Source organism: Aspergillus caelatus, assembly GCF_009193585.1.
Source record: "Aspergillus caelatus strain CBS 763.97 unplaced genomic scaffold BDV27scaffold_9, whole genome shotgun sequence".
Taxonomy (NCBI): domain Eukaryota; kingdom Fungi; phylum Ascomycota; class Eurotiomycetes; order Eurotiales; family Aspergillaceae; genus Aspergillus; species Aspergillus caelatus.
In genome coordinates this window covers 2699-21374 of record NW_022475272.1, presented here as the reverse complement: position 1 = coordinate 21374, position 18676 = coordinate 2699, and the positions used below count along the sequence as shown (strand labels likewise).

The 18676-nt window shown below is 47.3% G+C and overlaps 6 protein-coding genes across 6 annotated transcripts; all 6 read right to left on the bottom strand.

Moving 5' to 3' along the window:
- Nucleotides 1-65: 65 nt before the first annotated feature.
- Nucleotides 66-886, bottom strand: BDV27DRAFT_140978 (NADP-dependent oxidoreductase domain-containing protein; the record flags this gene model as incomplete). Its single annotated transcript, XM_032069760.1, has 4 exons — nt 66-237; nt 335-549; nt 610-690; nt 788-886. The coding sequence occupies 4 exons, from the start codon at nt 884-886 to the stop codon at nt 66-68; spliced, it is 567 nt and encodes a 188-aa protein (XP_031932759.1).
- A 275-nt stretch (nt 887-1161) lies between these two features.
- Nucleotides 1162-2351, bottom strand: BDV27DRAFT_120354 (DUF3425 domain-containing protein). The gene is made up of 2 exons (XM_032065084.1): nt 2173-2351; nt 1162-2079 (listed from the first exon to the last, which is right to left on the bottom strand). Exons 1-2 carry the CDS (start codon nt 2318-2320, stop codon nt 1370-1372), a joined length of 858 nt encoding a protein of 285 aa, XP_031932758.1. The 5' UTR covers nt 2321-2351; the 3' UTR covers nt 1162-1369.
- Nucleotides 2352-3296: 945 nt separating this feature from the next.
- BDV27DRAFT_120353 (pectate lyase) lies at nt 3297-4694 on the bottom strand. The gene is made up of 2 exons (XM_032065083.1): nt 3801-4694; nt 3297-3745 (listed from the first exon to the last, which is right to left on the bottom strand). Exons 1-2 carry the CDS (start codon nt 4126-4128, stop codon nt 3345-3347), a joined length of 729 nt encoding a protein of 242 aa, XP_031932757.1. The 5' UTR covers nt 4129-4694; the 3' UTR covers nt 3297-3344.
- Nucleotides 4695-7346: 2652 nt separating this feature from the next.
- On the bottom strand, nt 7347-9937 carry sit1 (putative siderochrome-iron transporter Sit1). The gene is made up of 11 exons (XM_032065082.1): nt 9634-9937; nt 9483-9566; nt 9356-9431; nt 9243-9307; nt 8985-9183; nt 8612-8937; nt 8507-8564; nt 8363-8456; nt 8112-8299; nt 7997-8056; nt 7347-7950 (listed from the first exon to the last, which is right to left on the bottom strand). Exons 1-11 carry the CDS (start codon nt 9838-9840, stop codon nt 7592-7594), a joined length of 1716 nt encoding a protein of 571 aa, XP_031932756.1. The 5' UTR covers nt 9841-9937; the 3' UTR covers nt 7347-7591.
- Nucleotides 9938-14362: 4425 nt separating this feature from the next.
- On the bottom strand, nt 14363-15190 carry BDV27DRAFT_120336 (uncharacterized protein). Its single transcript, XM_032065081.1, has one exon. The coding sequence runs from the start codon at nt 14577-14579 to the stop codon at nt 14367-14369; it is 213 nt and encodes a 70-aa protein (XP_031932755.1). The 5' UTR covers nt 14580-15190; the 3' UTR covers nt 14363-14366.
- Nucleotides 15191-16693: 1503 nt separating this feature from the next.
- On the bottom strand, nt 16694-18144 carry BDV27DRAFT_120332 (EXPERA domain-containing protein). Its single transcript, XM_032065080.1, has 4 exons — nt 17954-18144; nt 17683-17877; nt 17397-17549; nt 16694-17234 (listed from the first exon to the last, which is right to left on the bottom strand). The coding sequence occupies exons 1-4, from the start codon at nt 18036-18038 to the stop codon at nt 17164-17166; spliced, it is 504 nt and encodes a 167-aa protein (XP_031932754.1). The 5' UTR covers nt 18039-18144; the 3' UTR covers nt 16694-17163.
- Between the last annotated feature and the right edge of the window lie 532 nt (nt 18145-18676).

Sequence of the window (18676 nt, the reverse complement as noted above, 5' to 3'; positions counted from 1 at the left end):
GCGAATAGGGTTACCATCATTCCTACTTCGTTTCAACTTAAACATAAATATAGATACATAATAAACTAATGGAAATACTTCGGAACCACTCCCTTAACCCGTAACCAAGCAACATCCAGCGCCTCCACCATTTCCTCCGGCAACGGTCCCTTCTCCATATCCGTGAGGTTCTGCTCTAACTGCGCAGCACTACTAGCCCCAACAATAACGGCATCTCCCTTCTCCTTCTTCATCCCACTATGATAACACAACCAACGGAAAGCACACTCCGCCTCAGTCAACCCATACTTCTTCGCCACAGGCCGAATAATATCCAGCGCATCAAAGTAAAAACTTATTCCAATAGCGTCCCCGATGTAAGTTCCCCTGCCATCTCTTCGGATCAAACCGCGACCCCGGCTCGTGCTCTTCATCAGACATATCCCTCCGATAGCGCGACGTCAAAACGCCCCCAGCCAAGGGCTGGAACGAATAAAGGGCGATATTACAGTACCGAAGACAAGGAAATAGCTCAGGCTCAATGACATGGTGGATAGCCGAGTAAATTCCCTGATATACAGTCGGTTTTATCCATCAGTTATTCTCTCAGATGTCACAAATCTGAGCCACCTCCCAAGACATGTAGTTACTTATTCCGAGACGAGTAAAGTAGCCTTCCTTATAAAGCTCGTTGACTTCCCGGAGAGTCACCTTCAAACGGCGTAGTCCGATCCGGTCCATGTAGATACCTACACCCATTAACAAATCCCCCCACTAACCACAAAGAAGAAGAGAAAGAAAAGTGAACATACCACATATCAATCTTCTCCGTCCCCAACGCCTGCAAACTCTCCTTTAACCCCCTCCGCAAATCCTCCGGAGTATGCTTATACGACAAAACACTCATCCCGCTCATTTCCATTGTCCTTGATATTGCGATGAGATGTTGACGCGGGTCATGCCACGGCATTGTATCTTATATCGATTCCCGGCAAGCCTAGAATCAAAGACGACATACCGTTCAATACGATACAATACCATATTGAAAAGAACGGGCCAAGTCCACACCAACCCCTATGATTGGATGACCCAAGCAATCAAGAAAATAAAGTGGGCTCTAGCGCGTAAGCAATGTGCATTAGCGCCGGTGATAAGGGTCTTGATGATCTCATCATGCCATCTCTCTCTCTTTCTTCAAGATAGTAAGTACATACATACCTAGTACTAGTAGTAAGACTATTCATCCTTCCTCTTTCAACTCCACACATACACTTACACCTACACATACATACCCCCAAAACAAACCCCCTCACCTACCCCAATTAGATCACTGTACATCCCATTTTATAAAAATAAAAAAGAATAAAAAGAAGGAGAAAAAGAAACAAGGCTAAAGATATCTAAAAATCAACTTCTCCCCTCTCATCGCGCGCCAGCGATTCGTAGAAACCAACAACTCCCCACAACCCCCAACCACCCACGGCCACTTCCGAATAAACTCCTCACTCACCTCCCAATTCGCCAGATCCTGTGGATCCCCCCACACCAACAACCCGCAGCTCTCGGTGCTCATATCCCAGAACCCCATGATATCCAGGCACAGCGGTTCATCGTCGAAGTCGCCGGCGCGGATGAGATTATCGCGCATGCGCGGGTGCGGGAAGAAGTCGAGCCAGGGGTGGTGGGGGGTGGATTGTTGGAGTTGGGTCGGGCGGAGGTTGGGGGGGATCGTGGAGGGGATGGTGAAGCCGGGGCGGAGGGTGGTGAAGGGGGAGATAGCGTCGTCGTGCATCCATTCGTGGTGTTTGGGCATACCGAGGGTGGTCATGATGGAGCCGAAGGCGCGGAAGACGTTGACTTTGGCGAGGGTGAGGAGGTGGTCGGAGGTTGGGGAGCCGAGGATGTAGCTCTGGTAGGCGGTTTTGCTGAAGAGGTCGAGGATAGCGGCGGTTTGCTCGGGGGTGGGACAGTTTGATCGGGTAGTGGTTAGGGCGGTTGTGGGTGGGGATTGCGATGAAGATGAAGATGAAGATGCTGTGCTGAACTCGGCTTCTTCGGGTTTGATGGTCAGCCCGAGCTTTTCGGCTCGTTTACGTTGGCCTGAGTTCTCTGGTTAATATCTGGTTTTCTTTTCTTGTATACCCGTTGATCTTTAGGGTTTAGGTTGGGTGGGATTTTAGTGGGTATACGCACGATAGGCTCTCTGGTTGATCCTGTTCTGGCGCCGTCGCCGTTCCTTTGAGTCCGTGAGACCCTTCCAGTCATCGGGTTCCTTTTTTTGTGTCCGAATCGGTATAAGCTGTTCCGAATCGCGCTTGGGGATCTCGCTTGCGGGCGCCATTGTTGAGGACCTGGGGAGTGGTGGATGCTCGGGAACGAACTATGGAGGCGTAAGTCGACGGTCTTATGCGTTTCGCTGACGGACCGTGTCTGGGTCGGAGTTAAGCTCGGTGGGAATCTTTTGTGGGGTTACCGGTTCCCGTATGGTTATTACCGGTATGCCGTACGGTTAATCTTCGGACTTAGACATAGTTGGATAGATAAGTATCAGACATTGGAATAATAAACTAACTGGAACCTGCTTTATACCTAACCCTCATCAGTCTGGACTATTCTTATGCTGTCTTTCATCCTTTTCTTTTCTAATTTTTTGTCGAGGTCCATTTCTCAAGGTTTAGTTCTATACTCTAGTATTAGGCTATAAGTGTATTCTATTATTTTTATATTCTGTTTAATTGGCAGGTCCGCCAATCGATAGATCGGAATATAAGTTGACTTCCCTGAGTTCAGCGAAGATGGCGAAGTTTTGGAGAATTTACTGCCGGAGATCAATTAAGTGTGCATTTGATTTAAATGATTTAATACTATTGGGACTATAAATATATAAGGGTGGGGGAGAAAGAGCCGGCGCCACACAACGTTTAGACTAAATCTGAGCAATATCACCAATATATCTACCTATCATATTTATTGATAGACTTTGGCATTATAAAGTATCATTTACAATGATATTTTTATTCACCCTATAGTGAAAGCGCCCCATTAACAAAATCATATTAATGGGGCGCATGAAGATTTCCACGGGTTGTTAGTAGTTGTATGATGTGAGGGATTACTCTGCAACATGTTCGCAGTGCACACTATCTACTAGTTGTACGATGAAATAACTGTTGATCCCAATCCAGCTCGGACAGCCCCGGGGGGGGGGGGGTGCTATCAGAGAAGGGTCAAATTCTTTATATTATTAGATACAGGAAGACAGCGAAGTATGATTGGCTTTGACTGCCTTGCAGGGAGACAAATAGTACAAGCAAGAAAAGCGCCCAAGATGTCCCAATGTCCCCTCAGATACACTGAGAATGCGCTTAGCAGGAAGGAAGAGGGTCAGTGTAGACGCAAGAGTCGCTGGGGCCAGAGCCAATCTCTTCGGGCTCACCAGAGCCCTCGGTGGCCTCGTAGGTCGTGCAGATGTCCTTGACCTCAGTGGCGCAAGTGTCCGTAATGGTGGCGACATCACCATAGTTCTCGTTGACACCGGCGAGGACCTTGCCGTTGTAGGCCTTGACATTGGAGATGGTGACAGTGCGCTGAGATTGGGAATCGCAGTTACCGCAGGAGCGGAAGAGCTTGCCGAAGTCGGAGACGACGAAGCCATCGATGCTGACCTCACCGCCGGCGTTGTGCTGGATCACCTTGTCCTCGGCACCCTGGGCACCACCGCCGATGACCTTGTAAGGGCCGTTACCCTTCTTGAGGGAGAGTGCGTCTGCAACAAAGTCAGTTTTCATCCGAGAATAAATAAAGAATACTAGCGCATATACCCTCGCAGACCTTCTCCCACCAGACGTTCTCGATGGTGCAAGCACCCTCGCAGTGGACACCCTCAATCTGGTCAGTGCCAATGATGGCGTTCTTGAGGGTAGCACCCTCCTGGAGGATGAAGACAGCGTCGCTGTCGCCACCCTCATCCTGGCCAGTGCACTCGACGCCACGGCCGTAAGTCTTCAAACCACCGTCGAAGACCTCTCCAGCGGCGATCTCCTTGGGCTCACTGAAAGTCTCAGTGCCAGCAGACTCGGGGATAGGGAACTCGCTGGCACCCAGTGCCATGGAGGCGAGGAGAGAGAGGAGGACAGCCTTAGGAAGCATTGTGAATGATTGAAGAAGTTGGTTTTTCGAAAGAAAGGATCACTCCCAGAGCGTTTCAAAGAAGGGCACGGTAAGTCAAAGAAAAGATGATTTTTGTCTGCTTAAATCCAAGGTTCATGGCCGTGGGAATGCAGAGGTTTTATAGCCTCAATGTGTCTGCTATGCTGCCGTATGCACTCTCCCCTGCTCGAGTCATTGGCGGAATATAGATACCCTTGGCACGTTTCAATATTTTCCTCCTACTCTCCTCCAAGTCGAAAGCACTCTTTCGGGACCAAGCTGAAACAGATTGCAGATATTCCGGCTGGATAAGAATGTTCCGAAGTTTTCCCAAAGGCTTGATCTCTAGCAGGTCGCTTGCAAAGGGCAAGTGGGTGCCGATCACTGAGACTTGGAACGAACACTGACCACAAGCTTATATTAACTGTTTCAGTGCCCAACAATGCCAATATTCATGCATTACGGAGTAAACCATTTGCCGTCTCCGCACCTCTTGGCATTAACTCTGGGTTGGGGAGCTGTTAAATCTTGCAGCTTTACTGCGGACTTATGATGTCGGATAAGCGGTAAATGACCCTTCTCATTTAGAAGGGCCCACATTGAAGCTGCACATTGCGAATTATACCTGATCCGACTGCACAGAACCCCGGAGACTAGGGCTAGCATCGTGGCGCAGCAAATCGTCCGACATGCCAAGAAGTCGGAAAGTGGCCCGGGGGATTCTCCACACGGGCTCCTGTAGACTGGGTAAGACCAACAACCAACGAGGGTATGTCTTTAACCAACGTGTATTAATTTCATAGCACGTCTTTATCATACCGAATATAATGCGCAGGTTACATTCTGCGTGTCGTGTATACTGTGAATTGTGGTATACTCCAGCTTGCTCCCCCGCTCAACGATCATCTATCTCGAAGATATCTGGCTAAGAAAATCACAACCCTTTTGGCAATTAGAGGAGCCCTTTTGTCGCGTCATCATACATAATTGGAGGGAATACGTATGCCGTCCCATAACGATCGGCAGCAACCCTTCATTTAGTTTCCTCCTTTTGGAAGTTGAGGTGCAAGTCACACCCTTCTCGTCACAGCAATGGGTCCCTAATGCAACAGATACAATTTTCTCGCGGACCGAACCAAGGGACAAGAGTCATGTTTTGCAGGGTCTGGAACTTTGTTTAGTCGTCAAGTTCCAGCGTTAGCTTCACAGTGGAATATACAGCCCATAGCCTAGCATGGAAGTATTCGCCAATTGTGTTGATACGACCCCATCGGAATATCCGAACGTAGGATTCCATTATGGAGCCAGGAAGTCAGTCTGCAAAAAGACTCATGATACACGGGTCTTCAGCTGGTAAGTCCTGGCGTACCACCCTGATAATGTCATCGAAATATGGCCCCTTTCTTAATTCTTCAAGCGTATCAACCAGCCCAAGAAACTCATTTCTTCGGACGACTGCAACAGTATACGGAATGCTAGCTGAATCATAACAGGCGGAAGAACTACTTCGGGTAGTACTGTGTAGCAATCCTCAGTTCTGGTAGAAAGTCTATCCTTCAATCATATTTGCGGAGACCCTGATGTGTATCGAAATCAATGGACCTTAAAGGCGCAGTGCCGCAGCGGCCAGTTACCGTGTCCGAAAGAAGATGGTTTCTGCTAGTCTATTGAGCATAGCCCTGAGCTCCACATGATATCACCAAGCATTATATGGCAGAAAGAGCGGCAACCCAAGGAGATATATCCTCAACCCTGGGAGCGCACTGTTCGAGGTCTTCGCTTAATTGTTTCCTTTTCATCTACTACTCTTCGGTCTCACGTGTCGTATCCACTTTACAGAAGATGCTAGAACTATGACTCCATAGGGCCCGTGCGATATTTCTTGACATTACGATTCGAAGTAGGTTGTTTGTTTTCGACATTCTTCCTCGGTATACAGGCCAACAAGATAATATTGGATATCGAGCGGGTAATATCGGCTATATTCACTGCATAGATCAAGATCACAACTCGGGGTTTCCTTAACACATACACTGAGCATATGCACCAGCAAGCTCTGGAGTCTGAAACTCATCGACTTCTTCATGCCTCCAAGCCCATACACCACCTGACCGTGGGTATTTACTATTCGCAAACAATCTTTCACGCCCACAAAGCATGCTTCTATAATGGTACCAGGTGAAGGGGCTTGACTAATGCGGAAATAGTCCCTTCAGCTACGTACGCAACCGTTAGCAACTCGGTCACAGATCATAGAAAATGACGGATTTCCAGCAACGCTCCTTATCCGCTCTGATCATCACAATGAGCGGGTTAAAGTGGACTCCCATATAACATCATGGCAATGGGCATGCCATGATAGTCCCCAGCCAAGAGGTTTTATACTAATCATGTTTTCTTGGTCGGAAAGTTAGCCCCCAGCCGAGCCGGCGAAGCAAGGTATACCGAATATATACCACCTACGTACTTCATAGCACTATTCATGTGCGCTGCGGACTATTGGTGGAACCTCTCTGGGATTTCCAGAAGAGCCTTCCTGTCGCTCCACGTGGTAAGGTTGTTCGTGTTGTAACGTTTCCAATAATGTTACACACGGGGTGTTCGGAGTAACTAACTGAGAATTAAAGGTTGGCAAAAAAGGTCATTTACTAGTTAAGTACGACAGGCACCTGTAGGATATGTGCGCTTGAGGCGCTTGAATGCAACTTATTCAATAATAGTTTTGTATTGGCAGGACACCCTAGGTTATCTCGAAAGACTCTAGCAAAGATATTGAGGGCCTGGCTCAGGACTGATGCCGAGTTTGTGGGCCTGGAAGGGGTGATCAGACAAGACCTGAGCTCCACTCTTGACGGGGAGAAATAAGGTCTCTCCCAATCATTTTATAAGCTATTGACCCTGTGTAACTTCTTAATGGCCCATAATACTTTTCTGCGTAGCAGGGAATAGTTGACTTTCGCTGGACACGGGCAAGAACAGAAGCAAACAGAAAACATTACCTGATGCATGGAACTTCGCTTTCGCATCAGCCTTGTTCTTCACAAACAAGCAGCTTAGATGGTTTAAGAACAGAAACAAAAGCGAGGCGACCTGTGTCTGAGATAAGGCGACCGTATGTCTACTGACGAAGTGAGATGCATTGAATACTAAACTACTTCACAGGACTATCTGTGGATTATTAAACTATATCGTGTATGGTGGTTCGCTTTCATATAAAGGTCTAGATTTTCACTAAAGACTCTAAGGCGCGCTGAATTTCATCAATATCAGCCAGATTATACAAATACTAACAACTATTAACACGATTAGGTTGACAATTTCGAATGCGCCGGCCTTTCAACCATTCACACAGCACATATTAGCGGAAAGGAGTAAAGCTTCCGAGCTGAGGTTGGTTCTAGCACAGGAACGCCAGTCTTGCATTGTCTCACACTGCTAAATAAGCAAGCTTGAAGGGCGGCACTTACTCCTCCCGTTCGGCATCGGGAAGGCTTTGATCTTTCGTCAACCTTGGGTTGCGGATGCAAAGAGAAAAGACGATCAGAGGCACCGTCAGACATATGCCAGTGATGCAAAGGAGACGCTGGACCTCTCTGTATGCTAGGGTGACAGCTTCCCGCTCAGGTGTTCCGACAGGATATGAAACGATAAAATCAAAAGGCTGCCCAAAAGCCAAATCGGTGAGAGTGGCATTTGCAGTACCAAGGTGCTTAGTGAGCTCTTTACCCATCCTCTGTCTCCATATAGCGCCAGAAATTGTGCCCCCTATAGCGCTTCCAACGTTGTACAACGCCAGGTACAGACCAGTGATTACAGCGACATCTATAAATCTTAGACTAGATCGTTCAATATAGAGATTTGTACTCACGCTCGTGTTTTGTGGCAGCCTGTATACTTGCTTGGGCCGGGTATGGGAACATGCCACCCGCTGACAACATAAATCAGTTTGGGCTAACCATCTTAGTCATTGTATAACAACTCACCAATACCCAAAAGTATCTCTCCGCCGATAATACCAGAGTAACTTGAGCTACCTGTTCCTCCGCGAAACTGTATGAGAATGCCGAAAGCCACCGCGAAAAGAATGGTTCCGGCAACTATGAAAGGCTTCAGTTGTTTTACCTTGATAATAATCGCGCCGAGTATACATCCTGTTATAACGGATGCAAAGCTAGTGATGTCAGAAGATTTCTTTTTTGGGGGGGGAACAAATTGCATTGCGGCTATAGCGGACCTGTATAGAGACGAGATACGTGATGCACTGAGGATACTTTGGTCAAACGCGACTTGCAACACGGTGTAGAGGTATGTGCCCTGCAATGACCAAGCTACAGGGTTATTAGCATAGTATTTAGACACCACACTCACATCGACATACCTAAGTTGAGCATCGTTGCTATGCCGAGAGCGCCCCAAACCGCGCGGTCCTTGAGCAGCTACATCTTGTTAGTGACTGCTCGAGAAAGAATCCACAACCGCTTACTTTGAAGGGAACCATGGGATACCGGGCGTAAGAACGCTCCCAAATGACAAACAGGGGCAGACAGATTAAACCTATAATTAGCGGTGCCAAAATCTTCGCAGTCTTCCATTGCTCGGCCGCGGCACCGGCGATCGTGAATGGAACAAGAATAAGAGCTAAGAAAGCAATCGAAAGCAGGATTCCCACCACATCCAGGTACCAGAACAATTCTTTAGCAAATTTCCCTGCACCTAGAAGCCGAATAGGATGTTGATATGTCTCGCCATTGGCCTTTTTGGCTTTGAGATGTCCAACAAACAGCGTCGCAAAGAGAGGGATGGTACAAACTAGCATGAATCAGATAAGATCCCACTTTTGCAAGAAATCTACCTACTAGGAAATATGATTGCAAACATTGCAATGCCCCAGTGCCAGCTGGTGACTTTCAACACGGCAGAGGCGACGTCGCCACCAACCCAGGTATTTATAAGGAAAGGAGTCGCAGGGATATAGGAAAAGAGCAGACGGGATCGAAGGGAAGTCGTATCTGCTACTAGAACTTCGACAAGTAGAATCATCGTCGTATATCCGACCTAAGGACAACGCTCCAGTCAGAGTTCATAGTATACAACACTCGAGGAGAATAAAATACCTGGTATAGAACAGCGCCCGCGCAGAAAGTCTCGACGTTGTCGGCACAAGCCTCCACGATAGTCCCTGAGTGCGTCAGCAGTGTTCAATATCCAATATACAGGCAATTCCTACCAATAGTGTAGAAGAAAGCCGAGACGAAGATCAGCTCTACTCTCCCGAAGACATCGGCGATTTTTGCAGCTGTTGGCTGTCACTCTAAGTGTCAGTGAAGGACAGCAAAAAGGATGCAATGCCTTACCTGTGCGGCAGCTGCAATAACATTACGTAAAACAGTGATCGTAGGAAGCAAACTGTGCTTAGCATAGCTACTTGTTGCCAAAGGCTGTCGACATTAGTTCCTTATCAAGGAGAAAAAAAAAAAAACAAGGGTATCATAGCAGGTAACATACCTGATAAGTCACTCGCAGCTGTCCATCCAAGCCATATACATAGGCTACCAAAAAGATTCCAAAGAACAGAAAGACACGAGCTACAAGCCCCAGTTGCGACGAGATAGCTGCGATGCGTTTGACACCTGGACTTTTAAACTCCGCCTCGTCCTGAAGTTCGTGAGTTTGGACTGCATCTTGAATATGTGGATTCTTTTCCGCGGACATCTTGCACTGCCCTCGTCGTTATCGGTATATGAGAGCAAAGGAAGAGGACAATGTCGTCAAGACTATATTATGAGGTAAAGGGGGAGGGGACAGCAATATGAAAAGGGAACAGAAAAAGAAAAAGAAAGGGACCATGTCTGAACGTGACCACAAAAAAAAAAATATATATATCATGACGAGAAAGGTGAGCGAATCATATCTGATAAGGCATCTGCAAGCGCTCTTTCTTGGGTCATAGTCTCGAAATGATCCCGGCATGACCGAGACATTGCCTAGGAATCTAGAGTTCTAAAGCGGCTGGGACAGGGAAAATTACCTCAAAAGACACCAAGAATGTCCCGTTCCCAAGGCGTAGCATGGAATGATCTCGTATTTTGCTCTCAGCCATTGGCCGGGAAAGCCCGCCAAGCCCGCATTTTGGGTCCTGAGTGGGACCTGCTTTATCAATCTAATCTGATACCCACCAACAAAGAATATACATAAAGCTCACCGTTAACCTAATAAATGTCATGTTTTGCTCTCACTTCTTCCCATCCCGAGGGTAGACCTGGTCTTTGAACCATGGGCACCATCCAAGGGGCTTTGTGTGGAGGCCCTTAGTCAGAATTGAGGACGGCACTGGTGAAGATATTCAGTTACCTAATTGCCAAATGAGATGAGATGGAAACGCCACTCGTTCGTTGATGAACTGACCCGGAAATTACCCCACCAATACCTTGGCACGTTTATACTTTTCAATTCTTTGTGTTCTTGCTATTAGCATGCCCCAATTAAGCGATAGCCTGTCGTACAATAGCGAAAAATTCGGATGATGGGTCCCCATCAATACCGGCATCGGCATCGCTATCATGGTTCGACGTTAAAATGTGCAGCCCGGCATTGTGGTACAGAATACACACACCAATACTGAAGAATGTGGACGGAAACTGGGCGAAGTTTGTTTGACAGCCGAAATGCATGAATCCAAATGAGCCCCTGAGGGATAAGACAATTGAAGTCGTACAAGAGGCCGACTACGGTAGCTAATCGCATGCCATAGCCAATTGATATACGCTGATAGGAGAACAATTTATGTTCAAGAGATACCGTCATGATGACAATGGAACCACTAGCGACGCACCTCAAACAGCTACGACCTCCCTATCATATCCCTATCATATCCCATCCTGACAACAGCTGTGCAAGTGGGACCTGGTAAAGTCCTGGGGAATATAATCGAAGCCAATCATAGGCGAAGCAAATATGTACATATCCAGTTGATAAGAACTGACAGCTGTCTATCTTTGCGCAATAGATGATTCAAGGAGGGACCACCTGTGAGATGGTCTGGCCTTCAAATCCTCGCCTCTCCCACTTAGTCGAGCCTCGGTGTCTTCTGGCTGTATCTCAATGGAGCGTGGTCATGCAGAGCGACTCGTGGAATCCATTGAACAATACCTAAGTAATTTCAGACGAAGGATTTACACGGTTGCAGCGATGATCCTTCTTGCACAAAACACTTATGGCGTGCACGTGAACGGACCACTAAACCGATCACGCAATGAGGAATTTGTTGCTAGTAGGCTCATACCTTTCGATATTCTCTCAATGCCAACAAGGCTCAGGCTGATATTCGTCTATCGCCATATGCAGGCGCTATTTCTATCGCATGGTGATCAATGGGACAGGATGGTAGAATATGGATATGAATCATGTTCCTAGAGGTAACGTGATAGCTTCCTCACATCTATGCTGCGTTCTGCAAGCTGCTTGTATAGAAAAGGGTGGGGAGCTCGCAAGACTTCTAGTGAACTCATGTAAAGGGCTCTGGAGACTATATTAGATATTAAACTGCGGTTGACAACAGCATCTAGCTTCTCCGCCTTCACTCCCATCTCGTCGAGGTCTTACAGATGACTACCTTCGCTTTGAAGTATCAGCTGCGCACTTCAAGCTAGATATTGGCATCAACTGTGCCAAAGGCCAGGCTGAAGCGGGCCTTGTCTTCAGAGCTGTCGGCAGTAAGCCAAGCCAGCATGTTCCCTGTTGACAGCGCCGTCCGATTCCTCGTTCACCACCGGGGTGGTACAGATGAACCTAACACACAAAGATTTGTTAAGCACTTAGCGACTGTGAACCAACACAAGTCCCTTAAAAGTATTATGGCCATCTATCCACGTGTGCAGGATGCGTCACTGGGTGCTGTGTACCTTGTCAAGTAAAATATCAAGTACGGGCTTGAATGCCTCAGTCTTGCAAAAGCTAATATGCAAAATTTAACAGGATGCCCTCTGCTTTAATGCAAATATTCTTTAGTTTAAATATTGTGAATTTCTGGAGCGGTGCGGTTCTTGCCGTAGTGTCAATCGGGTTGCAGGGTGACAGACATTGTTAGGATACCTCCTTGTGCTGAATTTTCTAAAACTTTATTAGAAAGCGACCCAGCCGACATCTCTTGTACCTACCCTTACAATCACTACCCATTCTTATACTTCCCAGCTTTCTCTCAGTGCAAACCATTATCGACTATTATATTTTCCGGGCATGAAGAGTTCAACCACTCATATTGTGTGAAGTTTTCTGTGCAGCTTGAATCCGCATAGATGCTTGTACTAGAGCAACACAGACCCTAACATATAGGGCCACATTGGACAGCTGGTTCTCCAGAGCCTGTTTACTGTACATCGGTCTTCGGTAGTCACAGCACGAAAGCATGCGCCAATCTCTCACAAGCTGTTAGAAACGCATATAGTCACAATTTTTGCGGCTGGTGGTACCTAGGATAATCCAGCGATTGTACAGCAAGGCGAGGCAGTACCCAAATATTAGAAGCACGCCACGGAAGGAGGGAAAAGGCATTTTCTCTTGCAAACCCAGCGGATATCCTGCTTTCGAGCCAAGATCAAAATGCTGAGCCTGTACTCAGTCGAGGATATAAGTGACGATACCTAGACATGAAGGGTTAAAACGCGACACCGTATGCTTCCGTTAAACAGGGCTTGGACAAAATATCGGCGCCGAAGTAATAGAAGACCAATCATCAATTTAACCAGCAGTTACTTCGTCCATCGTTTCAGCCTTCAACTCAGCGTGGAACATAATCAGAGGTCCAAGGTTTTCTAGTCGCTCTTCATATTGCAGGCACAACCCGTATCGTCGGAAGTTATATGAGTGTGTCAAGCGAAAAAGTCCAGCTTCGAAATCAAATTCCCGAATTCCGATCCATCGCACATACGATATCCTCCTAAGAACGTCATCATGTCCACTGCCAGGTTGCTAAGATGGGGGACATGTGCCGGTCATGTGGTATTCCAGACAACAGGAGTGGAAAAATGAGTCGCCTGCCTTTGACCCATGCCACCGTGTGGTGCCGTTCGCAACAGAATCATCTGCCAAATCCGCCTGGAGTTGTGTTTGGAATCGAGCTCGATAATAGCAGTGATTGCGTGGGTCAGATTCAGCCGTTCTAGACTGGCAAAGGTACCCCCCCAAAAAAAATTCTGACGTTTCATAATCACTCCCTGCACGAGGATAAGTTTTCCTTGATCGTCCACCTATGATGTGCTGAGTAGCATGATATGTGCGGCTGCATGTGACCCGCCCTGTACGCAGTCAGTTCCAGAGAGAGTAAGTAGGTAATGTCCTCATACGTTAGTTCTATGCACGCTAGCAGTTTAAAGGCCAATCCAACCCAGCTATTCCGCGCGGCACGCCACTCGTCGCATCGCAGGCTCAATAATCCGTTATGATTGCCCCATTAAAAACTCGAAGATGAGTCTAATGAGACCATCACAATGGCTGGGAATACGTTCCCTTTGCAGCTACTTGCCTGTTGCAGGTGGAGTGTCCATTTAGCGTCAACACTACTAGGACTGCGCCTTAGTGATAGAGGACGCATGAGGCCATATGCCGCACGCAAAGTTTCCTGATGATGTGATTGCTATGACTCGAGAGACGAAAAGTGGGGAGATTAAGAAGAGGGACGATTTAAATAATATTGATGATAAAAATATAAGATAAGCAAATGGTAAGGGATAAGATCTTCGCTAACGGTCTAGGAAGTGGGGGATCAGGTTAGCATGTTAAGAGGGTGGTGTGTTTTGGAGAAGTTTGGCCCTATATGTAACTAGCTCAATCCGGTAGAACGTCTTTTCCAATAACTGGACCACCACCATGCCGGAGTTAGTCCGTTGCTCCTAGGGTCCTCCTCCACTTGCTGCAAGTCTTCGTGATGTTCCGCTGTCACAGAAGGCCGATGGAATCTATATGTATGGTACTGTACACCTCCATACTTGAAGAATGCCCTCTTCAATTCTAGATCGGAATATGTGCAAAACAGAAAATTGTAAGAGGCCAACTGTTCAGAGAGGCGAAAGACCAGGCTTAGCCATAAACGGAGTAATGTAGGTTCCGAGACTAATATTTTTAAATTAGAAAGAAGGGAATTGAGAGGCTCTTTGCGATATGGGAAATTAGTACCAATACAGGAAGTATATACGGAGTATATATAAATAACCCTGCACCATGCACACATGAACACCCGATTTTTAAGTTTTCATATCGCGACCTGAACAGGACAAAATAAAAAGAAATATAATAAAAACACAGAATTGTCTTATTATACTTTTTTCTCTCTCCCTGTCCTTTTCTTCTTCGGTCCTAGCTTCTATCAAGATCCAGACAAAAATTTGTAAGTAAGAAGAAAGAGAGGGAGAAGATGATGGACACTCATGGATTGAGAGAATGGTGACGCATGGCATGGTTACCTAATCTGGGAGAAGTCCTCATTTATTCGCCGACCGCGGTTGAGGTCCTCAGGAACCAGAAAGAACTAACGATTGATTCATGACGACCAACTACTATTAGTATTCTAACCTTTTCCTCTCTCACCGGAAATCTGACTATTTTGTTTTTGCTAGTCGGCTCCTCATCTTCTCCAAAATATCCCTGTCCTTATTACACTTGTCCTCCTAGTCCTCCTTAATTCCTCCTTCCCCCCTCCTTTCCCCCTCCGTATCTTTCCCAAAGCTCGTGACATCCTATTCTTGCCGACTTGTACTTTTATAACCATTGTGGATTTTTCCCAATCGACAAATCGTCATCTTCAACCTACTATTCTCAATTCGGCGTCATCATTTGCAAAATACATCACACGTCTAGTGACTTCGATTTTGAAACGGTGCATCTTGGGTCCCGTTTATCCCGTTGGAGCTTTGGATAGCTTCCCCGCACTACAGCTCAGACACCATGTAAGTGTAACAAAAGAAGAACCAAATAAATGAAAACCGAAAAGGGCCTCCTGGGGATCATCAACCATAATATCTAACCCAAAGTAATAATGAATATAGGCGTATCACTGTCAGTGTTATCCGACCGGACCAAGCCGATGCTGATATCATATCGCTTGAGGTGGGTGGGGACATGACCGTTGAACTTCTCAAAGCTATTGTCGAGAGCGAAACCGCTGTTCCCCCGAGCGCCCAACGAATCGTCTACAATAATCAGTTGCTCGGAGATGATGCACGTACCCTTGATCAGGTTGGAATCGGGGAAGGAGATATGTTGGGGGTCCATGTTACGCTGCGGAGTCCTCAGGCGCCCGCCCGCACTGCTGGCGGCCCTAGCGCTGCTGCTGCACAACAAAACCTCCAACGGCGTCAGGCAATGAACCCAGATCCTGAGACCATCCGGTTACACATTCTAGGCGACCCTCGAGTGCGCGAAGCTGTCCGACGGCAAAACCCGGAATTGGCAGATGCAGCCAGTGATGCTCAGCGGTTCCGCGACGTATTCCTCAACCAACAGCGGCGGGAGGCTCAGTTAGAGGCTGAGAAGGAGGCCCGTATTGCAATGTTGAACGCAGACCCGTTCAACCCGGAAAACCAGCGACAGATTGAAGAGATCATTCGCCAGAATGCGGTGACAGAGAACCTCCATAATGCCATGGAGCATCATCCGGAATGTGTGTTCAGCCATTTTCTTCCTATGACAGAATGGCTTTGCTAACTGTCATAGCGTTCGGTCGCGTGACCATGTTGTACATACCAGTCGAAGTCAACGGCCACAAACTCAATGCATTCGTCGATTCTGGCGCCCAGGTCACTATCATGTCCCCCGAGTGTGCAACCGCGTGCAACATCATGCGTCTGGTGGACCAGCGATACGGGGGAATTGCTAAAGGAGTGGGCACCGCGAATATCCTGGGGCGCGTCCATTCGGCTCAGATCAAGATCGGAAGTATGTTCTTGCCATGCTCCTTTACTGTGATGGAAGGCAAGCACATCGATCTCCTCCTGGGTCTGGATATGTTGAGGCGGCATCAGGCCTGCATCGACCTCAGGAGGGGAGCACTGGTCATTCAAGACCAAGCCGTGCCATTTTTGGGAGAGGCAGATATTCCTAAGCATCTGCAAGATGAATTCGAGGATGAACCTTTGGTCAAAGGAGCTGACGGTGCCGAAGTCGGCGCTCGGACGGGTGCAGTTACTCATCAGGCACAAGGATCCGGTGGTGCCAGCTCATCCACGGCACCTCCGTCTCGTCCAGCTCCGGCACAATCATCCCGGTGGCCACAAGACTCCATCGCGAAGATCACCGAGCTCGGTTTCACTCGGGAGGAGGCTATGCGGGCGCTAGATGCAGCTAATGGGGACCTCGACGGGGCCATTGGCTTCCTGATATGACATGTGAGTTCCAGATGCTATAGATTACGAAATCTTGACGTGTTTCCGGTACCTTACCGCTGCATCACGCCGTCATTCAGCGGTGGAGACAGCGATTGTTGCCCAGATATCCCAAAAATCCTGTAATCGACTCGCGTCGTTGTGTGGATGAGAGAGGACTCTGAGGGACTGGCGGGGCGTGTCATTGGTAGAGAGACACCCCCCCCCCCCCCCCCATCTGCATTTCAGTTATATCGGCTGCAGCTTACCGCATTATCAGCTCCATCCTTGGCCTCCCTGGCCTGTGCCCCTTGTGGCGCTGCTGGTCGAGTCAGCGTAGCGGTCTAGTCACCCCGATTATGAATACAAACATTATCTGCATTTGCGGTGAATGCGTTCTATGCTGTGCCTCGTAAATGGAGTCTCATGTATTGAAGTGGAGCCTCTTCGTTTATTACTTTTCTTACTTTTTAGATCAGTCACGTAGCCCTAAATTAAGTAATTCCACTGCAGGTGGAACGCAAGATTCCAGCCTCGCATTGCGATCTAAATTTGCCATTGACTCCATCCGTGATAGTGAAATTGCAGTACTTTCAGAAGTACTACTAGGTAGTATTATTCCCAACCCAGACCTATATTCAACTCTACCCGGTTTATCCCAGGGGCCCAACCCACATACAAGTTACTCGCTCTTAGACTTACTCAGTAGCTTCCCCCGCAACCTAAAGAGCATGTCCAACGCCATAAACGCCCCTGGATCAAGTTAGCCGCCACCGATCGCCCTGCCGAAACCACCATCCATATAAAAAGAAACAAAAGGAGATGATAAAGAAAACATAAAACCACAAGCGTGAAACATCCACAAAGGAGACTAAAACAAAAAAAAAAAAAAAGGTAAAATAAACGTAAACTTACCAAGCATCACATAAGGCGCATACAACATAGTCAAATCCTGCTTCTGGGCGACCGTGCGATCGTCCCAGCCCCAGACCTCTGCCAAGCAAGCACTCGAGGTCACGAATGATTGAACTCCAAACACCAACAAATGCATTGGGACTAGGGGGTCATCTGTCGGTATCCTTTCTGTTAGCTTCCGATGTTTACGAGAGATGATTACACTCCACTATCACCATCATCCCCGACGGTTAAAAAAAAAAAAAAAGAAAAAGAAAAAACAAGAAAAAAAATTAGGCTATTTTACCTCTGAGCAACGCGCCAAGAGCCCATAGACTCAACGGTGCGTGATAGACAAGTTCCATTGCAATAAAGGTGGAGAACCACGCCGGAGCGGGCTCCGAGAAGAATTTGTCATGGTAGGTTGTTATGTAGTAGGAACGGATGTGGTGGGAAAGGTTAGTCTGGAGGATGGAGGGGAGAAGGGGGACTGCGTCGATGACTGGATTGGTGCGTTAGTATTGTTCCAATGTACCGATATCAGTGTGGAGAAGCCTGTTAAGGAGGGAGAGATTTACGGAAAATGATAGGGAGGTGGATGGCGAAAAAAATGAAGTAGATTAGGTCGCGTTTTCGCGATATGAGAGACGCAGATTGCACCATGATGATTCGTATCTAGGAGGTGGCAATTCACAAAAATTTGATAAATCAAATCTTTTTTGATGTATGCATGGATGTATGTATGTTATATGTGGTATGTGTATGTGTGAATGGAATGTTTTGTTGGAGGTCAAAAGTTCTTGAGAGATAACGTGACTGCTGTCAACAAACGGAAAACCAACATGAGAAGTCAGGTCAGGTGATCATCAGGGACAGCAGAATAGGCAAGGAGGGAAGAAAAGACGGGAAAAAGCAAACATGCGTAATCTCTCGAAAGGCCCCCGCTGTTCATCGACGACCCGAGAAACTGGGAAGAAGATACGCAGGACTACTATTTGCTTTTTTTCACTGCACGAGGCCTAAACATAGCTTAAGCTTACATAGGTCCGTGGATCGGTACCTCCTGTTATCTTTTAACGGCTAGTTAAGTTTAGTGTCCCAAGAACAGTGACCCAGCAGTTGGGACTCAATGCTAATCGGTCTCTTTGCTTTTTCTGAGATTTTGACCTTGCATCATATCATGCTTCGATCTTATCAGTTGAAGATATCCTGAACAGCAATTCCAGGAAACACTCTCGACTCCCACCCCTTCCCTCGCCGTACACACAAGCGATTCCGACAAGGGGATCGAGGACGGCGTA

Excerpts from the sequence above, each read along its gene's own strand:
- BDV27DRAFT_120354 (XM_032065084.1), bottom strand. The coding sequence starts at position 2,320 with ATGGCGCCCGCAAGCGAGATCCCCAAGCGCGATTCGGAACAGCTTATA. Across the intron at positions 2,080-2,172 it reads GATCAACCAGAGAGCCTATC|GCCAACGTAAACGAGCCGAA; the intron begins GTGCGTATACCC and ends CAGAGAACTCAG.
- BDV27DRAFT_120353 (XM_032065083.1), bottom strand. The coding sequence starts at position 4,128 with ATGCTTCCTAAGGCTGTCCTCCTCTCTCTCCTCGCCTCCATGGCACTG. Across the intron at positions 3,746-3,800 it reads GTGGGAGAAGGTCTGCGAGG|ACGCACTCTCCCTCAAGAAG; the intron begins GTATATGCGCTA and ends ACTTTGTTGCAG.
- sit1 (XM_032065082.1), bottom strand. The coding sequence starts at position 9,840 with ATGTCCGCGGAAAAGAATCCACATATTCAAGATGCAGTCCAAACTCAC. Across the intron at positions 8,938-8,984 it reads GTTTGCAATCATATTTCCTA|TTTGTACCATCCCTCTCTTT; the intron begins GTAGGTAGATTT and ends GATTCATGCTAG. Across the intron at positions 8,457-8,506 it reads AGCAACGATGCTCAACTTAG|CTTGGTCATTGCAGGGCACA; the intron begins GTATGTCGATGT and ends ATAACCCTGTAG.
- BDV27DRAFT_120336 (XM_032065081.1), bottom strand. The coding sequence starts at position 14,579 with ATGCCATGCGTCACCATTCTCTCAATCCATGAGTGTCCATCATCTTCT.
- BDV27DRAFT_120332 (XM_032065080.1), bottom strand. The coding sequence starts at position 18,038 with ATGGTGCAATCTGCGTCTCTCATATCGCGAAAACGCGACCTAATCTAC. Across the intron at positions 17,878-17,953 it reads CCACCTCCCTATCATTTTCC|TCATCGACGCAGTCCCCCTT; the intron begins GTAAATCTCTCC and ends GCACCAATCCAG. Across the intron at positions 17,235-17,396 it reads TGCGCCTTATGTGATGCTTG|GGGCGTTTATGGCGTTGGAC; the intron begins GTAAGTTTACGT and ends AACTTGATCCAG.